The sequence below is a fragment of the Lampris incognitus genome, chromosome 21 (assembly GCF_029633865.1).
Source record: "Lampris incognitus isolate fLamInc1 chromosome 21, fLamInc1.hap2, whole genome shotgun sequence".
NCBI lineage: Eukaryota > Metazoa > Chordata > Actinopteri > Lampriformes > Lampridae > Lampris > Lampris incognitus.
Genome location: NC_079231.1, coordinates 12,871,878 through 12,893,320, shown reverse-complemented (window position 1 = coordinate 12,893,320; position 21,443 = coordinate 12,871,878). Strand labels below are relative to the sequence as shown.

At 44.4% G+C, this 21,443-nt stretch overlaps 2 protein-coding genes across 2 annotated transcripts; one reads left to right on the top strand and one right to left on the bottom strand.

The window, feature by feature from the left end:
* Positions 1-313: 313 nt before the first annotated feature.
* Positions 314-3,260, bottom strand: gemin8 (gem (nuclear organelle) associated protein 8). The gene is made up of 4 exons (XM_056301431.1): positions 3,202-3,260; positions 2,812-2,867; positions 2,296-2,680; positions 314-1,470 (listed from the first exon to the last, which is right to left on the bottom strand). Exons 2-4 carry the CDS (start codon positions 2,836-2,838, stop codon positions 1,211-1,213), a joined length of 672 nt encoding a protein of 223 aa, XP_056157406.1. The 5' UTR covers positions 2,839-2,867; positions 3,202-3,260; the 3' UTR covers positions 314-1,210.
* A 1,755-nt stretch (positions 3,261-5,015) lies between these two features.
* LOC130131672 (motile sperm domain-containing protein 2-like) lies at positions 5,016-20,051 on the top strand. Its single transcript, XM_056301451.1, has 13 exons — positions 5,016-5,113; positions 5,770-5,856; positions 6,258-6,412; positions 8,435-8,495; positions 8,696-8,734; positions 9,508-9,632; positions 10,870-11,019; positions 11,500-11,597; positions 17,747-17,840; positions 18,542-18,638; positions 18,892-19,021; positions 19,230-19,335; positions 19,672-20,051. The coding sequence occupies exons 1-13, from the start codon at positions 5,068-5,070 to the stop codon at positions 19,822-19,824; spliced, it is 1,341 nt and encodes a 446-aa protein (XP_056157426.1). The 5' UTR covers positions 5,016-5,067; the 3' UTR covers positions 19,825-20,051.
* Positions 20,052-21,443: the final 1,392 nt, after the last annotated feature.

The following is a 21,443-nucleotide window of genomic DNA, read 5'->3' as shown; positions in this document are numbered from 1 at the left end:
CTTGACTCAACAATTTACATCAGCGGTGCTCGATCAGGTCCTCAGGTACCACCCGAGGGTTTCTATTCTACCAGGTGGATAACGTTCACCTGTTGTTTCAGGTCTAAATCCTCCCTTATTGGAGGCTGAAATAACGGGTGAATGTAATGAACTACCTGGCAGAATAGAAAACCAGCAGTGCCGGTGGTCCGAGGACCAATACTGAGAACCACTGGCTTGGAGGATGCTGTCAATTTTAAAAGCGTACATTGCACAAATGCGGAGGAATGGTGGATCCTGCTGCAGTCGAAACCTTTAAATGAACAACATCAACTTGGCGGTGACCACTCGGAAAGTAGGTAAACTTTATTAGAGACCATAACAAATATGACAAAATGTAAAAACAGAAAGGGTGTATAAGTTCTGTGTCGAAGACAGGATGATATACAGTGGTCAATATCCATCATGTTAACATTTGGGGGGGTTGCTTTGAGCTTAAAAACCAAAAAGGTAGCGTATAGAGTGACAACAGTTCATCCATCATGCATGCTACAATGTGGAGTTGCAGCAGCAGCCAGGCAGGCACATTTTATAATGGAGGTAAAAAATAAAAAAAACAAGCCCCGTCGTTGTGGCTAAACTAACCTGACAGGCATAAGAGGACAGCTACCAAAGCATGAAATGTTGTCAACCTAGAGGGTAAACAGAAAACAGATCAGGAGGAAAGTACTCGGGGGGGGGGGGGGGCAAATGTTCAGCGAATTCATTTACATCCCTCACGGGGACATTTCTACTGTACTTCTGACCCCAAAACCTGACCCAAATTTTGCTTGTGCTCTTGCACGTTTCGTTTTTGTTAAGGAACAGAGGTGTTGCTGAATCAAAGACAATGGAGGAAGGAGTTACGATTGTCTGACAGCGCTATCTCCTGATCATAGTTCAGAACTGCACGCTGATCTTAGCAGTGTATTACAAAGGAAACTAAACCCCCCACCTGCTATATCATCTAAAACTAAATGGCTGGGAAGTGTCCTTATCCAGATAGATCCGAAAGCAATTACACTTATCTGTTCACATCCAACTTGCGTGTCCTTAGGTAAGTTAAGTGAGTGTGCTCCTTGCTCCAGGAGTGATTTTCTGTAGCTGCCCCTGTATTTGACATTCCCATTGTTTTCTGGCTATCACCATTACTATCTATCATCCAAAGTGAAACATGTCCTTCCAGAAGGTGCTACAGTTTCAGAGGGATGACAGGCCAGTACTTGGGCTGCAAGCGGTCACATTTCCTGTCAAAGGTCAGCTGCATGGCCGTCTCCATGCCCTGGATCTTGGCCGCGTCTTCGCCATACAGCTTCTTCATCTCGGCCCTGCGCCTCTCGCCGGGCCGCTCCAAGGGGGGCGCCCCGGTGCTTTGCCAGGAAACCCGGTGCATGTCTTGGTCAGCGGGTATGTAGCTGTCCTGCTGCTCCGCCTCCATCTCTTGCTGCCTCTCTGTCGAGGGAGAGAAACAAGGCTCTTATCAAAATAAACAAAAAAAGAAGAGCGGGCAGTCCACTACTGTTTGGTGCGTCTATTTTTCATCGAGACAGCAAGGAAAAATGAAGAGAGTAACTATGTAGAGGAGGTAGAGGAGATAAAGAACCATCCACTGAGATTTGATCCTCAGTGACTCCTCTTGTCACACATGATTTCATATGCATGAGATCTACCATCTGAACTTTTCTGGGCTCAAGAAAAATAGGCAATTTTATGTCAGGGACATGACACATTATATTATTTAGTGGAAAAACTGTTGTGAATTTATGGGGTTAGTGACCAACCAGGCTGCTGTACTCCTACGACTGTTGACTGTACTGCAATATGGCTGCATCTGGCTCATTTTAGCAAAATGTCAAATTTGGGCTGCAAAACTGTGACTTGAATCCAGATTATTTCACAAGATGTAGTGATCATGATTAACAGTGAATATTAGTCTTGCTGATTCAATAAGGAAAACGTTTACTGCATCCTACAGCAACATTTTGACCATTATCAGCCTTTTTTTTAAAGCAGCATATTTGAGTACTGCCAATTATCCATTACAAAAACTAGAATAGCAATACTAACACTCCAAACACTGTGCGGTCCTTAGTCACACAGCTGCACTCATCCTGCAACCATGGAGACTTCTCGAGTTTCTGCCTTCAAAAAAGGAAAAACTCCTCTGAATTATGTGATTTTTCATACTACTGAGCATCAAAATGTGCAAATATATGCCTGTCGGGGGATATAGTCTCTTAAACCACTGGGCCACTCTTCCCCGCTGTTCCGACTTACTCAGCTCTTCTTTGTGTCTCGCTGTCTGGGCAAAGAACTGCCTCAGCTCCTCGGTGATCTCCATGTTGTTGACATCACACTCGATCTCACTGTCTGAGCTGCTGTCCTCATCCATATCTTCTCCATCTTGGTCGTCCCTGTCTGCAGCAGCAGGCCCTCCCATCTCTGCGTCCTCTCTCTCCGAATCGTCCCAGTCAGCGTAACGGTTGCGCGTGCTGGCGTACTGGTTGTGATAGTAGCCAGGGCCATAGGCTGCCTCCAAGGCTTTCTGGTAGGCACGCCTGTGTCTCTGGTGCCAGGCCATAGCCTGCTGGTAGTGCTGCCAGTAGCGGCTGTACACATGGTTAGCAAACCAGGGGGTGACACTGCCAGTCTCTCCCTGCCCCTGAGAAGATTCAGACCAAAGCAGGACTTTTAATAACGTGACATTCAGAGATTGACAGCAACAGGCAAGGTTATTCATTCAAACACAGGATGTGGTTTGTCTCAGGCACATGGTCTGCTGAGTTGCCTTACCATGTTGGGAGATGCTTTGCAGTTCATTGGATTCACCGACTACCTCATCTGCATGCCTTTAAAATGTTGACAGAATCACAGTTAAGGTGACGAATGAGCGGATAACACACGCTGGACATCGTTTACATTTATTGGCTTGACGGTAGCTGTAAATAACGCACATCAGACCAAAATGTACTCCCTTAGCGAGTCTTGTTATGTGTTACGTGAGTTTAACACTTAAAACGACAGACGCGTACTGACATTTTGGAAACAAAGATGGAGGCACTCGGGACGAGCTGCACTAAATGTAAAACTGCCAATCAGCAAGGCTCTAAGACTACGCATAACGATTTACAATTCAACAGGCTGTTTTCCCATAATGTGAACCACTGACTGAAAGTGAATTACCTTGACGATCTCTTACTCGGCTCTTGTGCCGCTTGCCTGCAATGTGCCAGTCCATAAACTCCCAGCATCCTTTGAGTTTGTGTGTGCGCCACCGATAGGCGCGTTGGCGTCATCTAGAGGATGTCTGGCATGCACGCAACAACACGAGTGAATGGAGTCGAAAGAACCATATCGGGGGTTTCGCACGTTTTGGCCCATTTACTACAAATCGTATACACACTTTACATTATTCTTCACCATCTTCCCAAAGCATGTTGTAGTTTTACAGATGTTTTCAATGCATTTCTCTACCTTGCATGCAACCATTGGTTTCAGTACTGCAGTACTGCTTGAAATACTTAATTACAGCGGGCATTAAGCCACCTTTGTCGTTGCAGGATAATTAAGTTGAAAGCGCGGATTGATTTCAGAAGGTGTGCTTCGACTGCTCATCCGTCAATCATACGGCAGGTCATTTTAACCTTTAATCATTTATTGTAGCACATATTCTATTTTGACTAATGAAAGGACCCATTTTATATCAGAAACTGAATTATAACTAGGAGCGCAGATGAAAAGTCACACAGCGGAGGCAGGTGGAGGAAACGGAGCTCTCTGGAGTTTAACACATCAACAAAAATTGCAAAAAACTGAGATGGAGCTGTGCAGATCTCAATTATAAAGGATTCCTCTTCTCCTCGTCCTCCTCCTCACTCTTCTTCTTCAAAAAAAATCTTCGTCTTCTGCTTCTTCTTGATCTTGGCGTTTTAAACCGTTTCGAGGATGCATAATTATCTTCATCATCGCCTCAGATGTCGTGCAGATCAAATCACAGCAACCGAGTAAACGCATTGGGTTTATTTGTCATTTTCTCGTTAGCTTTTATGATCTGCCTGTAAATTCGTTTTTGTTTTTAATTTTTTTTTGTCATGCAGAAGAAGAAAGAAGAAAAGAAAGAAAATGGCAATTGGATTTCTCATCGACTTAAATTTATTTCACCGTCAACCTTTTTATATCGCCACAGTTTTTATGAATGGATTTATATGGTCTGCCATTTTCCCTGTACTTCCCTGTCCTCCGCCTTGGCATCTTAGCGAAAAGCCACTCAACATTACGGCACCTGAAACGCGCGGTTTGAGACCAGCCCAAACCGTACGACACTTCCGAGTCGAGTCTGGCTCACTTCCGCCTCAAACCGGCCGCTCACTGTACGTTCCAGTTCGCCCCTTGGAGCGGTACCATGGCAACGAGTTTCCTCACGGAGTCACAACAGGTGGCCTTTTCCCCAAATATCTGGATTTCTTTCTGTGACTTTTTTTTTCTTTGGCAGCTTGTTAACAACATGTCAACACGGCATTCTCTCCACAGAGCATACAAAAGAAACTTGAAGAGACGAGGGAGAGATTCCGGTGTGAATACGTGCAAGGTAGTATGGCGCAGTATCAGATGTTACACTCACAACAAATATGGGAAAAGTAAAAGGCTGCAGGTGGAGAAATGCATATTGCAATTATGTGGGATCATGATTATCCCGTTGACCACGTCAGCAGCTTATGTGTATATTTTGGTTTAAGTAATCAAGTCAGATTTTTAAAAAAAATGCAGGACCTGTTTGAATATGTGTCTGATTTCATAAATGGAGATCTCAAAACTACTGAATTTGAGTCACAGGAGCACAAACCTTTGTGTCACGACTGTTTTGTGCTCTCTCAAACCTTTAGCCCTTGAGTGGGTGTTTGTGGAGAGCAACCACCAAACCCAGTTTAATGTTTAACAGAGCACGCAGGAAAGTATGAGACCAGTGATTTGGAGAGACTGTGGAAGGATGATGCCTGTCTGGAGGGCTACTTGGAGTGGAGGCATTACGTTGTGGACGACGCTTTGAAAATGATTGATGAGAGCTTTCAGTGGAGAAAAGAACTCTACGTGAATGGTAAGCTCTAACTTGTAGTTGCATTTACACACCGGTGATACATATTTTATCTTTATTTTACAGCAGAACAAATATGATCTAATGCTTTTGTGTTTTGTGCTTTAAGATGAGGGTGAACACAAGGAGTGTATGATGAGATGAAGTGTGTTGTGCACAATACCTGTAAGCACACAACATGATATAGAAATGTGTGCGGCGTTTCAAGTGAACATCACATGTTCCCACCCATAGTATATGCAACAGACCATGCATTCACTGCACACCCATATCCAATTAACACAAAACGGAGTCTATATTTTATAGATGATTTTTCTATCAGGGACACTCCTGTAGCTATAACTGCTGTCAACATGGATGACAAAATGTCAAACCAAAGTCTACAACGGAAAACAACATCCTAACACAATAGAGACCTTGCTGTTCTGTTGATGGCAGATGAGCCAATTTCCTCATGATCCCTTTCTCACTGTGTGTTTCTGTTTGTGTGTGTGTGTGTGTGTATGCTTTTGTCTCTGTCTCTCCAACACACACAAACAATGACCATTTATGTTTTTTCTATATATTGTATTTTTTTTCCCTCGGTGCCACAGTTAAGCTGTGGTTAACATTTAGCACCCTAATTTTGTTCACATTTGGGTGATCTCTTATTCCTCCAGAGATCAACGAAGGCTCTGTGCAGAAGTCTCTCTTGGAGTTGGGGATGCTCTATCTTCATGGATACGATAAAGAAGGAAACAAATTATGTAGGTTGTGCTTTCACTTAGTTTTCCACCTTTTGAAAGTGTCATCGTTGTGAATTATTTCCTTTGTCTTTACCTGCCTCTCTCTACCCCCCCACACACACACACCATCAAACCCCACTCCCAACAAAAGTGGTAAAAACAGTACTTTAGGAAAGAAATTCAAATGCGTTGAACGCTGTCAGTTGTCACCTTAAACACCAAAACATGTACCATTTGCTGGACACATTTGTCTGTTTATTATATCTTCAGCACTAGTGTATGAGTGTGCATTTCATACATTTCTAATATGGACCCTGGTCCCAGTGGGAATCAAGTCCATAATCCTACTTAACATATGTGCCGTGGTCTAAAAAGTGAGCGACAGGACCCATCGTAAGGAGTGTGTGTTATTCGCTCCTCAGTCTGGTTTAGGGTGAAGCTGCTCATGAAGGATGTGCGGTTGGTGCATGAGAAAAAGAAGTACGTGGCCTTCTTGCTGGAGCGCTTTATCCGGAGGGAGCCAGGGGCGCTCCTCACCATGGTGCTGGACATGTCAGAGTCTGGCCTGGGCAATGTGGTAAGAGATCAGACCGATTGTATTCTTGTCCATTCTTATGTCCCCCGTATAATGTGTTTGATGCAAATGAGCATCAACAACAGAGAAAGGGGGGGGGAACCCCAGAAGTAAGATTAGCGACTATAAAAAAAAAATCACATACATCAGAAGCTAACTCGGTTGACAAAAGGCAATACAAAAGCCCCAAGTGTCTTCCTGCTTACATGTCGGTCCATGTCACTATGGTTTCATCTCCTATTTTAATTTATTTTATGTGTCCTAATATGAAATGCGTGAAGATGCCATCAAAAGCCCCCCCCCTTTTGTTCTCTCCTTCTGTTGGAGCTGTTAAACACCTGTAACAATGCCTGCCATCTTTCTTTTTGTCCCTCTTAATCGTTTCATGGAAGGCACATCAAGGTAGGCCCTGAAAGTCCTTCACCTGTGTGCATTCTCGTGGTTTCAGTGAGTGTCATTTCACGTACATGCTTCTCTGAGTGTGTCTTCATTACGCCTGCAACGTTTACACTTTTCCTTAACCTGGTAAATATGGGGATACTCGCTCATTTCCACATCTCCAGTGTGCACTAAGACTCAGATTTCACAAACATTTATGAAAACTACTAGAAAAGCTGTTGAGAGCATGGAAACGGGGACATGTGTCTACTGTTGGGGTTAATAAGTGTTTCACATCAAGTTGTCCTAATGCGTTGGACACTGCTTTGGACTTGTTGATCTGTGTGCCTTTGCATGTGCATGTTTGTCGTCTTGGGGTGGGGTGGGGGGTGGGTGGAGGGTCCTCGTGTTTTTGAAGATCAAAATATCGTAAATTCTCCACTTGACTGCGAAAAGTGGCTTGTGGGTTAGGAACTTTGTTGGTATTCTGATTGGGGATCAGTCAGGCAGAGTGAGGCACTTGTTCTCCATCCTGCCTGGAGTGGAGAGTCATGTGATGTGCTCAAGATTACAACAACCGAGGGTCAGAGGTGAACTCCAATCTCTTCAAATCTCCTGGATAAATTAGGCTTTTCACAGAGAGTTGAATTTATTGAACTTGATGGAGACGCCGAACAGGCAGTAGAGGCGAATTTTCACAGAGTACATCCATCCATCCGTCCATTATCCAAACTGCTTATCCTGCTCTCAGGGTTGTGGGGATGCTGGAGCCTATCCCAACAGTCATTGGGCAGAAGGTGGGGAGACACCCTGCACAGGTCGCCAGGCCATCACTGGGCCGGCACACACACATTCACACCTACAAACAATTCAGTACGGCCAGTTCACCTGACCTACATGTCTTTGGACCCACTACTCTCAAAAAATGTGGGTACAAGCTTATCTCTTTCAATGCCATTCGCTTGGACAAAGCAATCAGGCTCTCTATAGGAGCTGCACTGCTCTGTATTTTCATCACAAGGGCTAATGTTACCAACCAGCCCCGTCATTTTAGCTTTATTAGCAATTTACTGTCCAGGTACTGTACAAGTTTCAGAGTACACATTTTTTTGTTTAAGAATTTAAAAAAAAATCTTAGACACAATTACGTGTATACATACCTATTTGTATATGTTTGCCCAGTAGTGACTCGACCTCACAGTTGAGCACAATGAGGCAAAACTGGAGGTTAACCTTTCAAATGGGAAATGTTTACTTTTACTGTCCTGCCAATTGCCTGAGTCAGTAAGCCAAACGTTTTACTGACAAACCCGATATTAAGAAAAGCATGAGTACTCCTGATGGTTTTCATTGTTATCTTGAGTATTTTTCACAGCAGGTGGGGAAAGCCTTTGCACTGCTGAAACTTAAATGGTCAAAACACGAGCGCCACATGGATGTATTACAAAATAAGCAAGCGGTGTCCTTGAGTGCTTTACGACAGGAGTGTTTTAGGGGTTTATCTGGGTCAGATCTTGGCCTCAGGTGCCCAAACTGACTGGAGAGACCGACACAGATGTTTCTCTGCAGAGCAAATTATGCCCCTTGTTGTGGGTTTGGATTGATATTTTAAGTATGCTAAATCAAAAATCTCCCCTTTTCTCACAGGACATGGATTTTATGAAGTATATCATTAACTGTTTCCAAGTATACTACCCCAGATTGCTGTGTAAGTACCTGTAAATACACAATGCTTTTGGTGCCTTCCTTTGGCCGGACAAGCACCTTGCCCCTAGTTTAGTGCACATACTGAATACAGGGGCAATACACCGATTTCTTCCTTACTTTGTTGTCATGGTCATGTTGTGTTCATATGTAAAGCACAGTGTGGGATGAATATCACAAGATCTCTTTTTGTTCTTTTCTCAGCTAAAATGATCATCTATGGAATACCGTGGATCATGAATGGTAAGATACACAACCCACTATGGCCTGACCTTATTCAACAACTGCAGTGTTATAATGTCATAGTCATCATTATACAACAGGTTATTTAAGCCAAGCAGTCTGATTGGTCAAATACACTTCACAGTGTCCGGTTGGCGTGGCGGTCTATTCCGTTGCCGACCAACACGGGGATCACCAGTTCAAATCCCCGTGTTACCTCCGGCTTGGTCACCCGTCCCTACAGACACAATTGGCCGTGTCTGCGGGTGGGAAGCCGGATGTGGGTATGTGTCCTGGTCACTGCACTAGCACCTCCTCTGGTCAGTCGAGGCGCCTGTTCGGGGGGGGGGGGGAATAGCGTGATCCTCACATGCGCTACATACCCCTGGTGAAACTCCTCACTGTCAGGTGAAAAGAAGTGGCTGACGACTCCACATGTATCGGAAGAGACACGTGGTAGTCTGCAGCCCTCCCCGGCTCGGCAGAGGGGGTGGGGCAGGGACCGGGACAGCTCGGAAGAGTGGGTTAATTGGCCAAGTACAATTGGGGGGGGGGGGGGGGGTCAAAAAAAGAAAAAAATACACTTCACAGTTTGGCAGGCAATTCCCATAAAGCATAGTTAACCATGGTTTATTGGTTGCTGTGTCAGCTCTTGTGACAACCAGGGAGTTAGATGGCAAGATTTTTTGTTAATGTGTCATTCTAAGTGCATCGCATTCTTATCCTTAATTATAGTAAGTAATTACCCTCACGGGTCATTGGGTTATTCTAGCCATTTCTGTGTTGTGCTGCAGTGGCGTGGAAGATAGTGAGGACTTGGCTGGGTCCAGACGCCATCAACAAGGTGAAATTTGTCTCCAGAAGTGAAATCCACACCCACATTGACCCTGAGCATCTTCCCCTTCACATGGGAGGGACTGTATGTATGCAGACACACACACAGCATTATACATGAATTCCTTTTAACTGAAGATGTGCACAACCCCAAAAAGTCTATTAGACGTTAGCTTTAGTGTTGACAGGGCATACCACATAATGAGGCCGAAACACAATATCCTCCGTAGATGTTTCAGACACCACATAGTTTGTGTTGAATTGTTATGTTTGTCATGAGGCTGCTTTTTTAACTGTGTAATCCTGAAAAACACTACTTCCTCCAATCTCAGTGAATCTGCCTGGTTTAAATGAACAATATGTATAAAGTTGTTATCGTAGTGTACAGGATACATGGTTTTCAATCACTGCACAGCCTAGTGATGAGCTAGTAGTTTACCCAGGTATAGTCTACTCAGCATGATGAATAAGTTTGGAAGGATTGTGAATAAAAGCATTTACCTTCATATTTTAATTCATAACAACTGGGTGACATCGGGCTCAGTGACCTTATTCTGTGCAAATGAGTTGAAGCTTATTTATGCCACGCACTCATTGTAAGTAAAAAAGACAAATAATGGGTGTCCGGGTAGCGTAGCGGTCTATTCCGTTGCCCACCAACACGGGGATCGCCTGTTCGAACCCCCGTGTTACCTCCAGCTTGGTCGGGCGTCCCTACAGACACAATTGGCCGTGTCTGCGGGTGGGAAGCCGGATGTGGGTATGTGTCCTGGTCACTGCACTAGCGCCTCCTCTGGTCGGTCGAGGTGCCTGTTCGGGGGGGAGGAGGAACTGGGGGGAATAACGTAATTCTCCCATGCGCTACGTCCTCCTGGTGAAACTCCTCACTGTCAGGTGAAAAGAAGCGGCTGGCGACGCCACATGAATCGGAGGAGGCATGCGGGAGTCTGCAGCCCTCCCCGGATCAGCAGAGGCGGTGGAGCAGTGACCGGTATGGCTCGGAAAATAGAGTAATTGGCCAAGTACAACTGGGGAGAAAAAGAGAGAGAAAAAAAGATGTCAAATGTGTCTCAAAAGCTTTTTCTCTTCGCTCTAACAATCTTTGAATGCTTAATATATATGCAAATTAGTAATTTGTGTAGTCCACTATCTTTTGCCATGCATTGTCCCCTTGCCTTGTAAGTCATTATGTGCATGTGTCCCTATTCGTTGTCTATGTCCCTGCACCAGCATCACCAGGACCTGCATATTTACTGTTCCTTGCCCATCAAGAGATGTGAATTGGGATTTTTTTTTTTTTTTTGGTCCCCTTTCCTCTGCAGGATAACTTCACTTACAGCTACCCTCCTCTGCCTGACGACAGCTTTCTGTCACCCATGTCGAAGCCCGTTAACCAGGACGAGGAGGCCGAGTTGAAGGACAGAGATCCAGTGGGAAAAGAGCATGCCGAGGTGTTGCTCAGACTGAGAAAGGTTCGCTGACCTTCATTTATTTGTCTTCACTCACGTAATTATCATTGGGAGACGGTAAATGAAAAGCTGGGTAGCACCATGTAATGTCAAGGTGCCTTTAGGCCTAGTTGACATGACCTGATATCAGCTCCATTAGCAGAACAATGTCAGATTTATTTTCAGATCTATTGCCAAATTAAAGTTAGTCAATCAACCTTGACCTTTAAAGGTACATCAAGTGATTCTAAGTGTCCACGATTCAGGGTTTTCAAAACAAACATCCACTTGCATGAGTTTCCCTTTACACGGTGGTATTTGTTGTCCAAATCCAAAGAGTTGAAAATGGTTAACAAACACAATATTAAATATTCAAGGGTTTACTTCAGTACTGGGGATTGTTTTTTTTTCCAGAATAGCTGTGTGCCTCTTTTCACATGGTCTCATTTATGGCGTGAGCTGACTCGTTTAGTATTTGAGTCCTGGGTGGTTGGTCTGTGCCAGGTATGGTTTGCAGATGATGGGGATGCGGATGCTGCCAGCAGAGTCCGATCCGCCCGGAGGCCCAACGCTACATATAAAGGCTCACTGCTCCATATAAGGTCAGACAGTGGTTACAATGACATATCAAGCATTTTTATGAATTGCAACACGGGTGGCTATAACTTCATATTATGTGATTTACATTGTGACACTTAAAAATATTAAGAAAGTGTATCAGGGCCAGCACTCCTCTTACGGTTTGTAGTCTTTATTTGGTTTCTGCCCACTGATGTAAGACTAATCTTTAGTAGGACATTAGCAGTGAGCATGGAGCCAGTCGTGCAACAGAAGGGAAAATTACAACCAAAAGAGGGCAGGCAGCACAGTAGTTTTTTTTCCTCTGTGAATGTAGTTTGGTGAGGTTATCTTGGCCAGTGATGAAATTATGCTCATTATTGATATATTGATAGAGTTCATTAGGCAGAAGGCTTATAGACATTTCTGCAGTTCAAAAATATGATTTGGGTTTATTTACACTTTGAACAGGAGGTATGGCATTTGTTTAAGGGCTCTAACTGTTGACCTTTTTTTTCTAACCCCCCCCCCCCCTTTTTTTTTTTCTCTCGCCATTGTACTTGGCCAATTACCCCACTCTTCTGAGCCGTCCCAGTCGCTGCTCCACCCCTCTGCCGATCCGGGGAGGGCTGCAGACTACCACATGCCTCCTCCGATCCATGTGGAGTCGCCAGCCGCTTCTTTTCACCTGATAATGGGGCGTTTCGCCAAGGGGACGTAGCGTGTGGGAGGATCACGCTATTCCTCCCAGTCCCCCCCTCTAGTTTAACAGTTTAACGGTTTGACTATAAAACTAAAAGATAGGTTTGCACCAGAGCACAGAAAATCCTTTTTTTTTAATGTACACATTTCAGATTTTTCCTGCTCTTTTATAACAATACTGTACATAACATGCACACAAATGCAATATGCAAACATGACGCCCATGCCTCCCCCGATTCGCAGGCTCAGCACGGTGAACACAAATTAACAAAAACATGCAGTTAACACAAACAGTCTTAATGACCAGTGCAGGGCCCAGATATAGATATACTATATACAGTGCATCCGGAAAGTATTCACACCCCTTCACTTTCCCCACATTTTGTTATTTTACAGCCTTATTCCAAAATGGATTAAAATCCTTTTTTTTCTCATCAATCTACACACAATACCCCATAATGACAAAGTGAAAAAGATTTTGTAGCAATTTTTGCAAATTTATTAAAAATAAAAAACTGAGATATTGCATGTACATAAGTATTCACACCCTTTACTATGACACTCAAAATTGAGCTCAGGTTCATCCTGTTTCCACTGATCATCCTTGAGATGTTTCTACATCTTGATTGGAGTCCACCTGTAGTAAATGCAATGGATGAGACATGATTTGGAAAGGCACACACCTGTCTATATAAGGTCCCACTGTTGACAGTGCATGTCAGAGCAGAAACCAAGCCATGAAGTCAAAGGAATTGTCTGTGGACCTCCAAGACAGGATTGTATTGAGGCACAGATCTGGGGAAGGGTACAATTTTTTTTTTTACAGCTTTCAAGGTCCCGAAGAGCACAGTGGGCTCCATCATTTGTAAATGGAAGAAGTTTGGATCCACCAGGGCTCTTCCTAGAGCTGGCCGCCCAGCCAAACTGAGCAATCAGGGGAGAAGGGCCTTGGTCAGGGAGGTGACCAAGAACCCGATGGTCACTCTGACAGAGCTCCAGTGTTCCTCTATGGAGATGGGAGAACCTTCCAGAAGGACAACCATCTCTGCAGCACTCCACCAATCAGGCCTTTATGGTAGAGTGGCCAGACGGAAGCCTCTGCTCAGTAAAAGGCACATGACAGCTCGCTTGGAGTTTGCCAGAAAGCACCTAAAGGACTCAGACCATGAGAAACAAGATTCTCTGGTCTGATGAAACCAAGATTGAACTCTTTGGCCTGAATGCCAAACGTCACATCTGGAGGAAACCAGGCACCTCTCATCACCTTGCTAATACCATCCCTACAGTGAAGCATGGTGGTGGCAGCATCATGCTGTGGGGATGTTTTTCAGCGGCAGGAACTGGGAGACTAGTCAGGATCGAGGGAAAGATGAATGGAGCAAAGTACAGAGAGACCCTCGATGAAAACCTGCTCCAGAGTGCTCAGGACCTCAGACTGGGGCGAAGGTTTACCTTTCAACACGACAACGACCCTAAGCATACAGCCAAGACAACGAAGGAGTGGCTTCGGGACAAGTCTGTGAATGTCCTTGAGTGGCCCAGCCAGAGCCCAGACTTGAACCCTATTGAACATCTCTGGAAAGACCTGAAAATAGCTGTGCAGCGACGCTCCCCATCTAACCTTACAGAGCTCGAGAGGATCTCCAGAGAAGAATGGGAGAAATACCCCAAATATAGGTGTGCCAAGCTTGTAGCTTCATACCCAAGAAGACTTGAGGCTGTAATCGCTGCCAAGGGTGCCTCAACCAAGTACTGATTAAAGGGTGTGAGTATTTATGTACATGCAATATTTCAGTTTTTTATTTTTAATAAATTTGCAAAATTTTCTACAAAACCTTTTTCGCTTTGTCATTATGGGGTATTGTGTGTAGATTGATGAGGGAAAAAAGGAATTTAATCCATTTTGGAATAAGGCTGTACCATAACAAAATGTGGGGAAAGTGCAGGGGTGTGAATACTTTCCGGATGCACTGTATATAACACTAGAAGAACCCCGCTACAATGTAGCGGTTTGGTTATCCACCCGTCTAAATCTCCCTCCTCTTCATCCTGCCAGCTAACCGCCTTCCCCCTGCCCCTAAAACCCCCCCCCCACTCCAACTCCCTCCCCCCAAATGCTCAGAATCATCTGAAATGCCGAGAAAAGTGGTTTACCCCCCCCCCACTCCAACTCCCTCCCCCAAAATGCTCAGAATCATCTGAAATGCCGAGAAAAGGGGTTTTTAGCCATTTTTAGAAAATCCATATTTTGCATAATTATGCATAATTATTATAATTATATTTTAATGTTCTGCTATTTTTCTGGTCCTCTCTGAAACAATACCTACCACCTCCAAAAAAAATTAGGATCATAAGTGCATTTTTGCACAAATGCATATATTTTGTATAATGCCAAAACATTTCTAAGGCCCAGAATTTTTTTTTTATATAGGTGAAAAAATCAAGATGCTCAGAATAATCTGAAATGCAGAGAAAAGTGGTTTTTAGCCATTTTTAGAAAAATGCATATTTTGCATATTTATGCATAATTATGCATAATTTTAATTTTCTGGGATTTTTCCCTTACTCTCTGAGACAATACCTACCACCTCCAAAAAGAATTAGGATCATAAGTGCTTTAGTTTTCGGTCCCGCTATCTACACTATCACCACACACACACACATCCCGAAAATATATGAGTAGATAAAAAGAGTCAGGATGTAGGTAAAGTTGTAGATACTTACATAGTCTGTTTAGGATTATGCATACACATACATTCAAAGGTGGCCACAGTGACACATGTGAACAGAAAAGCATTTACCATTAACACTGGATATTATTTGAGACTTGCTGTGGCGTACTTCACAGTGAGTATTCCATCCATCCATCCTTTATGCTATTGTTTGTTTTGTTTTGTTTTTTTTTTTTTTGTTTTGTTTTGGCATTTTCCGCCTTTTGTATTTGATAGCGATAGTAGAGAGAGAGAATATGTAGGAGTGGTACAGGATATGTATGAGGGAAGTGTGACAGTGGTGAGGTGTGCGGTTGGAATGACAGCTGGATTTAAGGTGGAGGTGGGATTACATCAAGGATTGGCTCTGAGCCCTTTTTTGTTTGCAATGGTGATGGACAGGTTGACGGGCGAAATCAGGCAGGAGTCTTTGTGGACTATGATGTTTGTGGATGACATTGTGATCTGTAGCGAGAGTAGGGTGCAGGTTGAGGAGAGCCTGGAGAGGTGGAGGTATGCACTGGAGAGAAGAGGAATGAAAGTCAGTAGAAGCAAGATGGAATACATATGTGTGAATGAGACGGGGGCCAGTGGAATGGTGAGGATGCAAGGAGTAGAGGTGACAAAGGCGTATGAGTTTAGATATTTGGGGTCAGCAAGGCTGGATTACGGACCGGGCATGCCGGGCGAGTGCCACGAGAGGCCCCAAAAGGTCAGGGGTGTTGTGTTCGCATATAGTAGGGATCCCCAATCATACCCTACAAGGGACGTTTTTTCCAACCCTGCGTCGCGATGCAGGGCCCAAGCTAGTCTCTATTGATGCAGGGCTCCAAGCTACAAAGTCTCTATTGATGCAGGGCCCCAAGCTACAAAGTCTCTATTGATGCGGGGCCCCAAGCTACAGTCTCTACTGATGTAGGGCCCCAAGCTACAAAGTCTCTATTGATGCAGGGCCCCAAGCTACAAAGTCTCTACTGATGCAGGGCCCCAAGCTACAAAGTCTCTATTGATGTGGGGCCCCAAGCTACAGTCTCTACTGATGCAGGGCCCCAAGCTACAAAGTCTCTATTGATGCAGGGCCCCAAGCTACAAAGTCTCTATTGATGCAGGGCCCCAAGCTACAGTCTCTACTGATGCAGGGCCCCAAGCTACAAAGTCTCTACTGATGCAGGGCTCCAAGCTTCATTGTTTCATTGTGTATAGTATAACAAATGTGCTAGCTAGAATGCCCATACTGAAAAATAATTAAACAGATAGTTTTACTAAAATATGCCCATATTTCACTTAAATTATTTGCTCTGAAATTCCTGTTGGTAAGCCGTTGTAAGTTGGAAGAAGGCTTCGCAATATGTTTGCGATGCTGTGAGCTGCTATTCTCATCTCTGTTTGTTTCGTGATTCAAAATTGTGTTGTACTTTGTAGTCGCCATCCGAATCCCATGCAGATTGGCATAGCGTCGACTACCATGTTGAGTATTTGCGTTAGTTTTACATTCAACAATGTTTAGTATTGTTTGCATGGCCTATCTGATGGGGGGGGGCAATGGACATGCATGCCCTGGAGCCCCCTGGTGGGTTAATCTGGCCATGGGGGGTCAGCTGTTCAAAGTAATGGGGAGTGCAGAAGAGAGGTGAAGAAGAGAGTGCAGGCAGGGTGGAGTGGGAGGAGAAGAGTGTCAAGAGTGATTTGCGACAGAAAGGTACCAGCAAGAGTTAAAGGGAAGGTTTACAAGATGGCAGTGAGACCAGGTATGTTACATGGCAGGGGTGCCCAACTCCAGGACTCAAGGGCCGCAGTGTCTGCGGGTATTTGTTGCAACCATGCACTACACCACCTGAGTTAACTAATGAGCTCACCTCTTGGACCAAAGAGGAAAAGGAATTAGTTAAATCAGGTGGTATAGTGCATGGTTGCAACAGATCCCTGCAGACACTGCGGCCCTCGAGGCGTGGAGTTGGGCACCCCTGTTATATGGTTTGGAGACAGTGGCACTGACGAAAAGACAGGAGGCGGAAAGAAGAGGAAGGTCAAAGAGGAGGTTTATGAATGTGGTGAGGGAGGACATGCAGGTGGCTGGTATGACAGAGGAAGACGCAGAGGACAGGGAGAAATGGAAATGGATGAGCTGCTGTGGCAACCCCTAATGGGAGCAGCCAAAAATAGTAGTAGTAGCGATAGTAGAGAGAGACAGGAAAGGCAGGTGAGAGAGGGGATGACATGCAGCATAGGACCCAACCCAGATTCGACCCAGGCCGCTGCAGTAAGGACTCACTCAGCCTTATGTGGTACGTGTTCTACCAGGTGACGCGCCCCCTGCGTATTCCTGTTGTAAATCAACTCACCCAACAAGCTAACATAATCCATGTTTAGATCCTTTTCACCCGACAGTGAGGAGTTTCACCAGGGGGACGTAGTGCGTGGGAGGATCACGCTATTCCCCCCAGTTCCCCCTCCCCCTCGAAAAGGCACCCCGACCAACCAGAGGAGGCACTAGTGCATTGACTAATCGCCACAGCCGGCTTCCCACCTGGAGACACGGCCAATTTTGTCTGTAGGGACGTCCAACCAAGCCAGAGGTAACACAGGGATTCGAACTGGCGATCCCCCTGTTGGTAGGCAACAGAATAGACCGCCATATTACCCGGATGTGGTGTGTATGTGTGTGTGTGTGTGTGTGTGTGTGTGTGTACGTGTGCATGTACGTGTGCATGTACGTGTGCATGTACGAGTGTACGTGCGCTGCAGAACTGGGCTTGTTTTAACTCACTGTCTCTCTCCAGTCCAGCAGAGGAACTGTGCTTCGGCCTGAGCGAGACTGAGAAGAGGTGCCTGATTATTCTCAAGAACGTGACCAAAAGTGCTGTGGCTTATAAGGTCAGCCCTGGCCCTCATGCACATTACATTTTCACTTCCTGAGTTTGACGTAACCACCCTCACCTAAAGCAACAAGTGTTGAGGACCCTACTCAAAGACTTCGACAGGAAACGGACTGCGGTAGGCAAAGCGGTAAACGATGTGAAATACAAGACCATTTATATCACTGACGACCTTTTCGTGTAGAAAACGCACTGCACCAACAGGCTTTTGTACTTCGTTTGCAGACTTTGTTTATGGAACCACAAACTTTTATCAGTAGTGAGAAACAGCTTTCGCAACCTTCTCAGAAACTCCCACAGCAAAACAAATCTGCACCCGTGCCAGGGGCTTCATAATCGTTTTCAATGGAACCTCCCATTTATTCACAATTGTTGTTGCTGCTGTGATTGTGTGGGTACTCACAGCTTAGAAAAAGCAAAAACTATGTGAATTAACCCAGAGAGTGGATTATAGATGGATTTACAGTAAGCAGCTGAAGCTATTCTGAAAACAAACTCCCTGGATTGTATTAGGCTTAAGTGCATTTCAAGTCTCTGTGTAGATGATTGAATAACACCGCACAATGGAAGGCAGACAACCGTGTTTCGTCAAAATGTCTTCCCTATCTGACTACCTTGCACTGCAAGGGCAAAGTCTCCTTGATCAGTCTGAGATTTTTAGTTAGAGCGGGACTTTACATGGCTTGTGTGGTGTCCCAGGTCCGCACCACAGCTCCAGAGAAGTACAGGGTGAAGCCAGGCAGTAGCATTTGTGCTGCGGGGACAAGCATGGAAATAATAGTCTCACTTCATGGAGGTAGGTCTGCACAACACACTGCTAGGACTCTGCCAGACTTAACCACACCCAACAACGCTCTTCTTGAATTTAGAGACAGTTTTTGTGTTATTTCTAATGAGTGCAGAGGTAAGAAGCCATTTCAAAACACAAATTAGGCATGTTAAGCTCATGCAAATTGTTGAAATTAAATAATGTAAAATCAATATGTCTTAAAAGTTGTGCTCTGATTGGCTCTTGGATTTGTCTATCAGTGCTGTGATTGGCTCCTCAGGGTCCCAGCCATCTTTGCAGGACCGTTTCCTGATCATGGCTGCTGAATCGGGACCCAGTGTCACGGAGGACAACCAGGACTTGGTTCAGTTCTGGAAAGACATTCCCAAGTCCAAAGTGATAGAGCACAGGTTAGCACAAGAGAAATAATTTTGACAAAGTGCTGTTATAGCACACACTGTCTCTGTTAACAAGTCGGCTGGTTGCTTTAGAAATCCCCTTTTCACATCACATTGATTACATCTTTAACAACATTTGTGGTTCTATTTGGATACTCCTTAATTACATTAAACGTCACTATGACTACTACTGCATAAATTTTATTGTGTATCAATTCAGATTGCATTGTCAAGTCCTGCAGCATCTTAGGTCAGCCCTAAACCAGAGTGCCAACAGCTGGGAAAGACCAGTGATCACCAATGGCCACCAGGACACGAGTACCATGGTTGGTTGTCTCTTTAATAAAAACAATGCAATTAATTCATGGCACAGTTTTAATTAAGCAAATTTCAAAGTGCAACAAGGGGAGAAAAAATGCAAGGAAAATGGTTTCTTAATTTAAAGTTACATTCCTGAAGACTTGCATCCAAACATACGTATATCCCTTTTGAAACTTTCTGTTGTTGCTGTATTTGTAAAGCCACTACAAGGGGTTTTTCCATCAATCCCATTTTAATGTTGATGTCTCTGTGTGACTGACATAAGCAAATGAGACACGATCCACCAGGATGTCACTGTCACTCACATTCAATAAAGTGCACACTTTGTCTGCTGCGTGCAGCTCCTGCAGGTGTCGGCCACGTGCAGCCAACTGGAACAGAAGTTGGATCGGTGTATTTGGATGCAGAAGGCTCTTGTTGGCTTGATAACCATACTGACGGCGCTGTGGTGCTCCACCCTGTACCTGCAGCATGCTGGGAACATGCCCTTCTAACAGGACTTGGGCCTGGGACCAGACCGGTTGTTTACAGCTGAGAACTGATGCCAAATAGCGAGGGGAAGGGAAGTCAGACTAGCCACTCGTGACAGAAAAGCTAAATGCACTTTTTTTTTCCTTTGGATAGAAAAACCAAATGTATCTGTGAAACTGCCTTCATACAATCCTTTTCCTATTCTTTCAAATTCTTTGTATTTCATGCACAATTTGCACAGGTTATATGCCTGGGAGTATTACTGTGTTAAGTGTTTTCTATAATGTGAAAGTTTGCAAAGAGTAAAACAAAAGACAGTAAAATGGTGACAAGCCACGGAGCCTTTTTCGCTTTGTTCACATTGACAGGCAACATGCATGGTTTTTATTTTTACAAAGCAAAATCTCTCTCATTCATAGCGGATTTAAGTTTTTCATTCTTTTCATTCTATGCTTAACCTGCAATACATTGCATATCAAAAACCTCAACCTAATTAGGGTTAGTTTTCATATGCACTTGCTATGTAATAGTTTTAGTAAGGTTTGCTATGCAGCTAGGTTAGTTTTTAGGGTTTTTTTTTTTCATGACAAGATTAAAAACTAGGTTGACTTGAGGTTTTTCCACAGGTGCCGTTGTTGGAGGCTGATCTCTGACGCTTAACAGCCGAAGCCGTCTGGTCTCACACTTCCCCTTTCATCCGGTTGCTCATCACTTTAGAGAAGAGCAGTTATGTTGTGCAGAGCGTGAGGTTTTGCTGTCAGAGCAGCTTCAGACTCGTGATCACAACAGTTCGGAGAGCTGTAGTTTGCTATTTGTCCCTCTTAACTTGGTACGGTATACGATGCGAGCAGCATGGCTGGTTGGAAGCTGGTCGTCTCTGATTCTGGTGCTCGTCAGCGTGTGTGCTGCTGATCGAGGTACAGTAACCACCTCGATGTCATTGTAAAACCTCGCTAAAATCATTGTTTATTCTCCACTTGTGCCCTGTCTGCTATTTGATTATTGAGCTAATCCGTGTCTACGGGTGTGACTTTTGTTGTTTGTATATGAAAAGTGCTATATGAATGAAGTTATTGTCCCTTATTCTTTCTTGTGCATGCAGAAATGTTCAAATTGAGTCGGTTGGTCTGCACATTGTATACATATGTATGTATTTCACTGAGATGCTTCTGGTTGATTACAGTGACTCATGTGAAAACCGTCCAGAAGGGACCTGATGTCACCCCGATATGCTCCAATAAACCAGACGAAAGGATCCTACTTGTCATATGCAAGATCACCACAGAAAGAAACGAGGGAAATATGTGTCGCCTGAGCCGCCGGTTGGATCGCGGTGCTGCAGAGTCTACTTGTCTCTCTGGGATTAAACTGTTGAAGGAAAATGAGACCATGTTCCTACACCTGACCGATGCATCACCAGTGGATAGTGGGAATTACACATGTGAATGTTCAACATCCAGTGCAACACATTTTCTCTATCTCAGTATCACCGTTGAAGGTAAATGACAAATATGTGTGTGTGTGTGTGTGTGTGTGTGTGTGTGTGTTACTTTTATTATGCATGCATTGTTGCGCGGTAGTTCTCATACTGTGGCCTAGTTTACAGCAGTTATTTTCCTCTGTGAATAAAATGAACATTGTG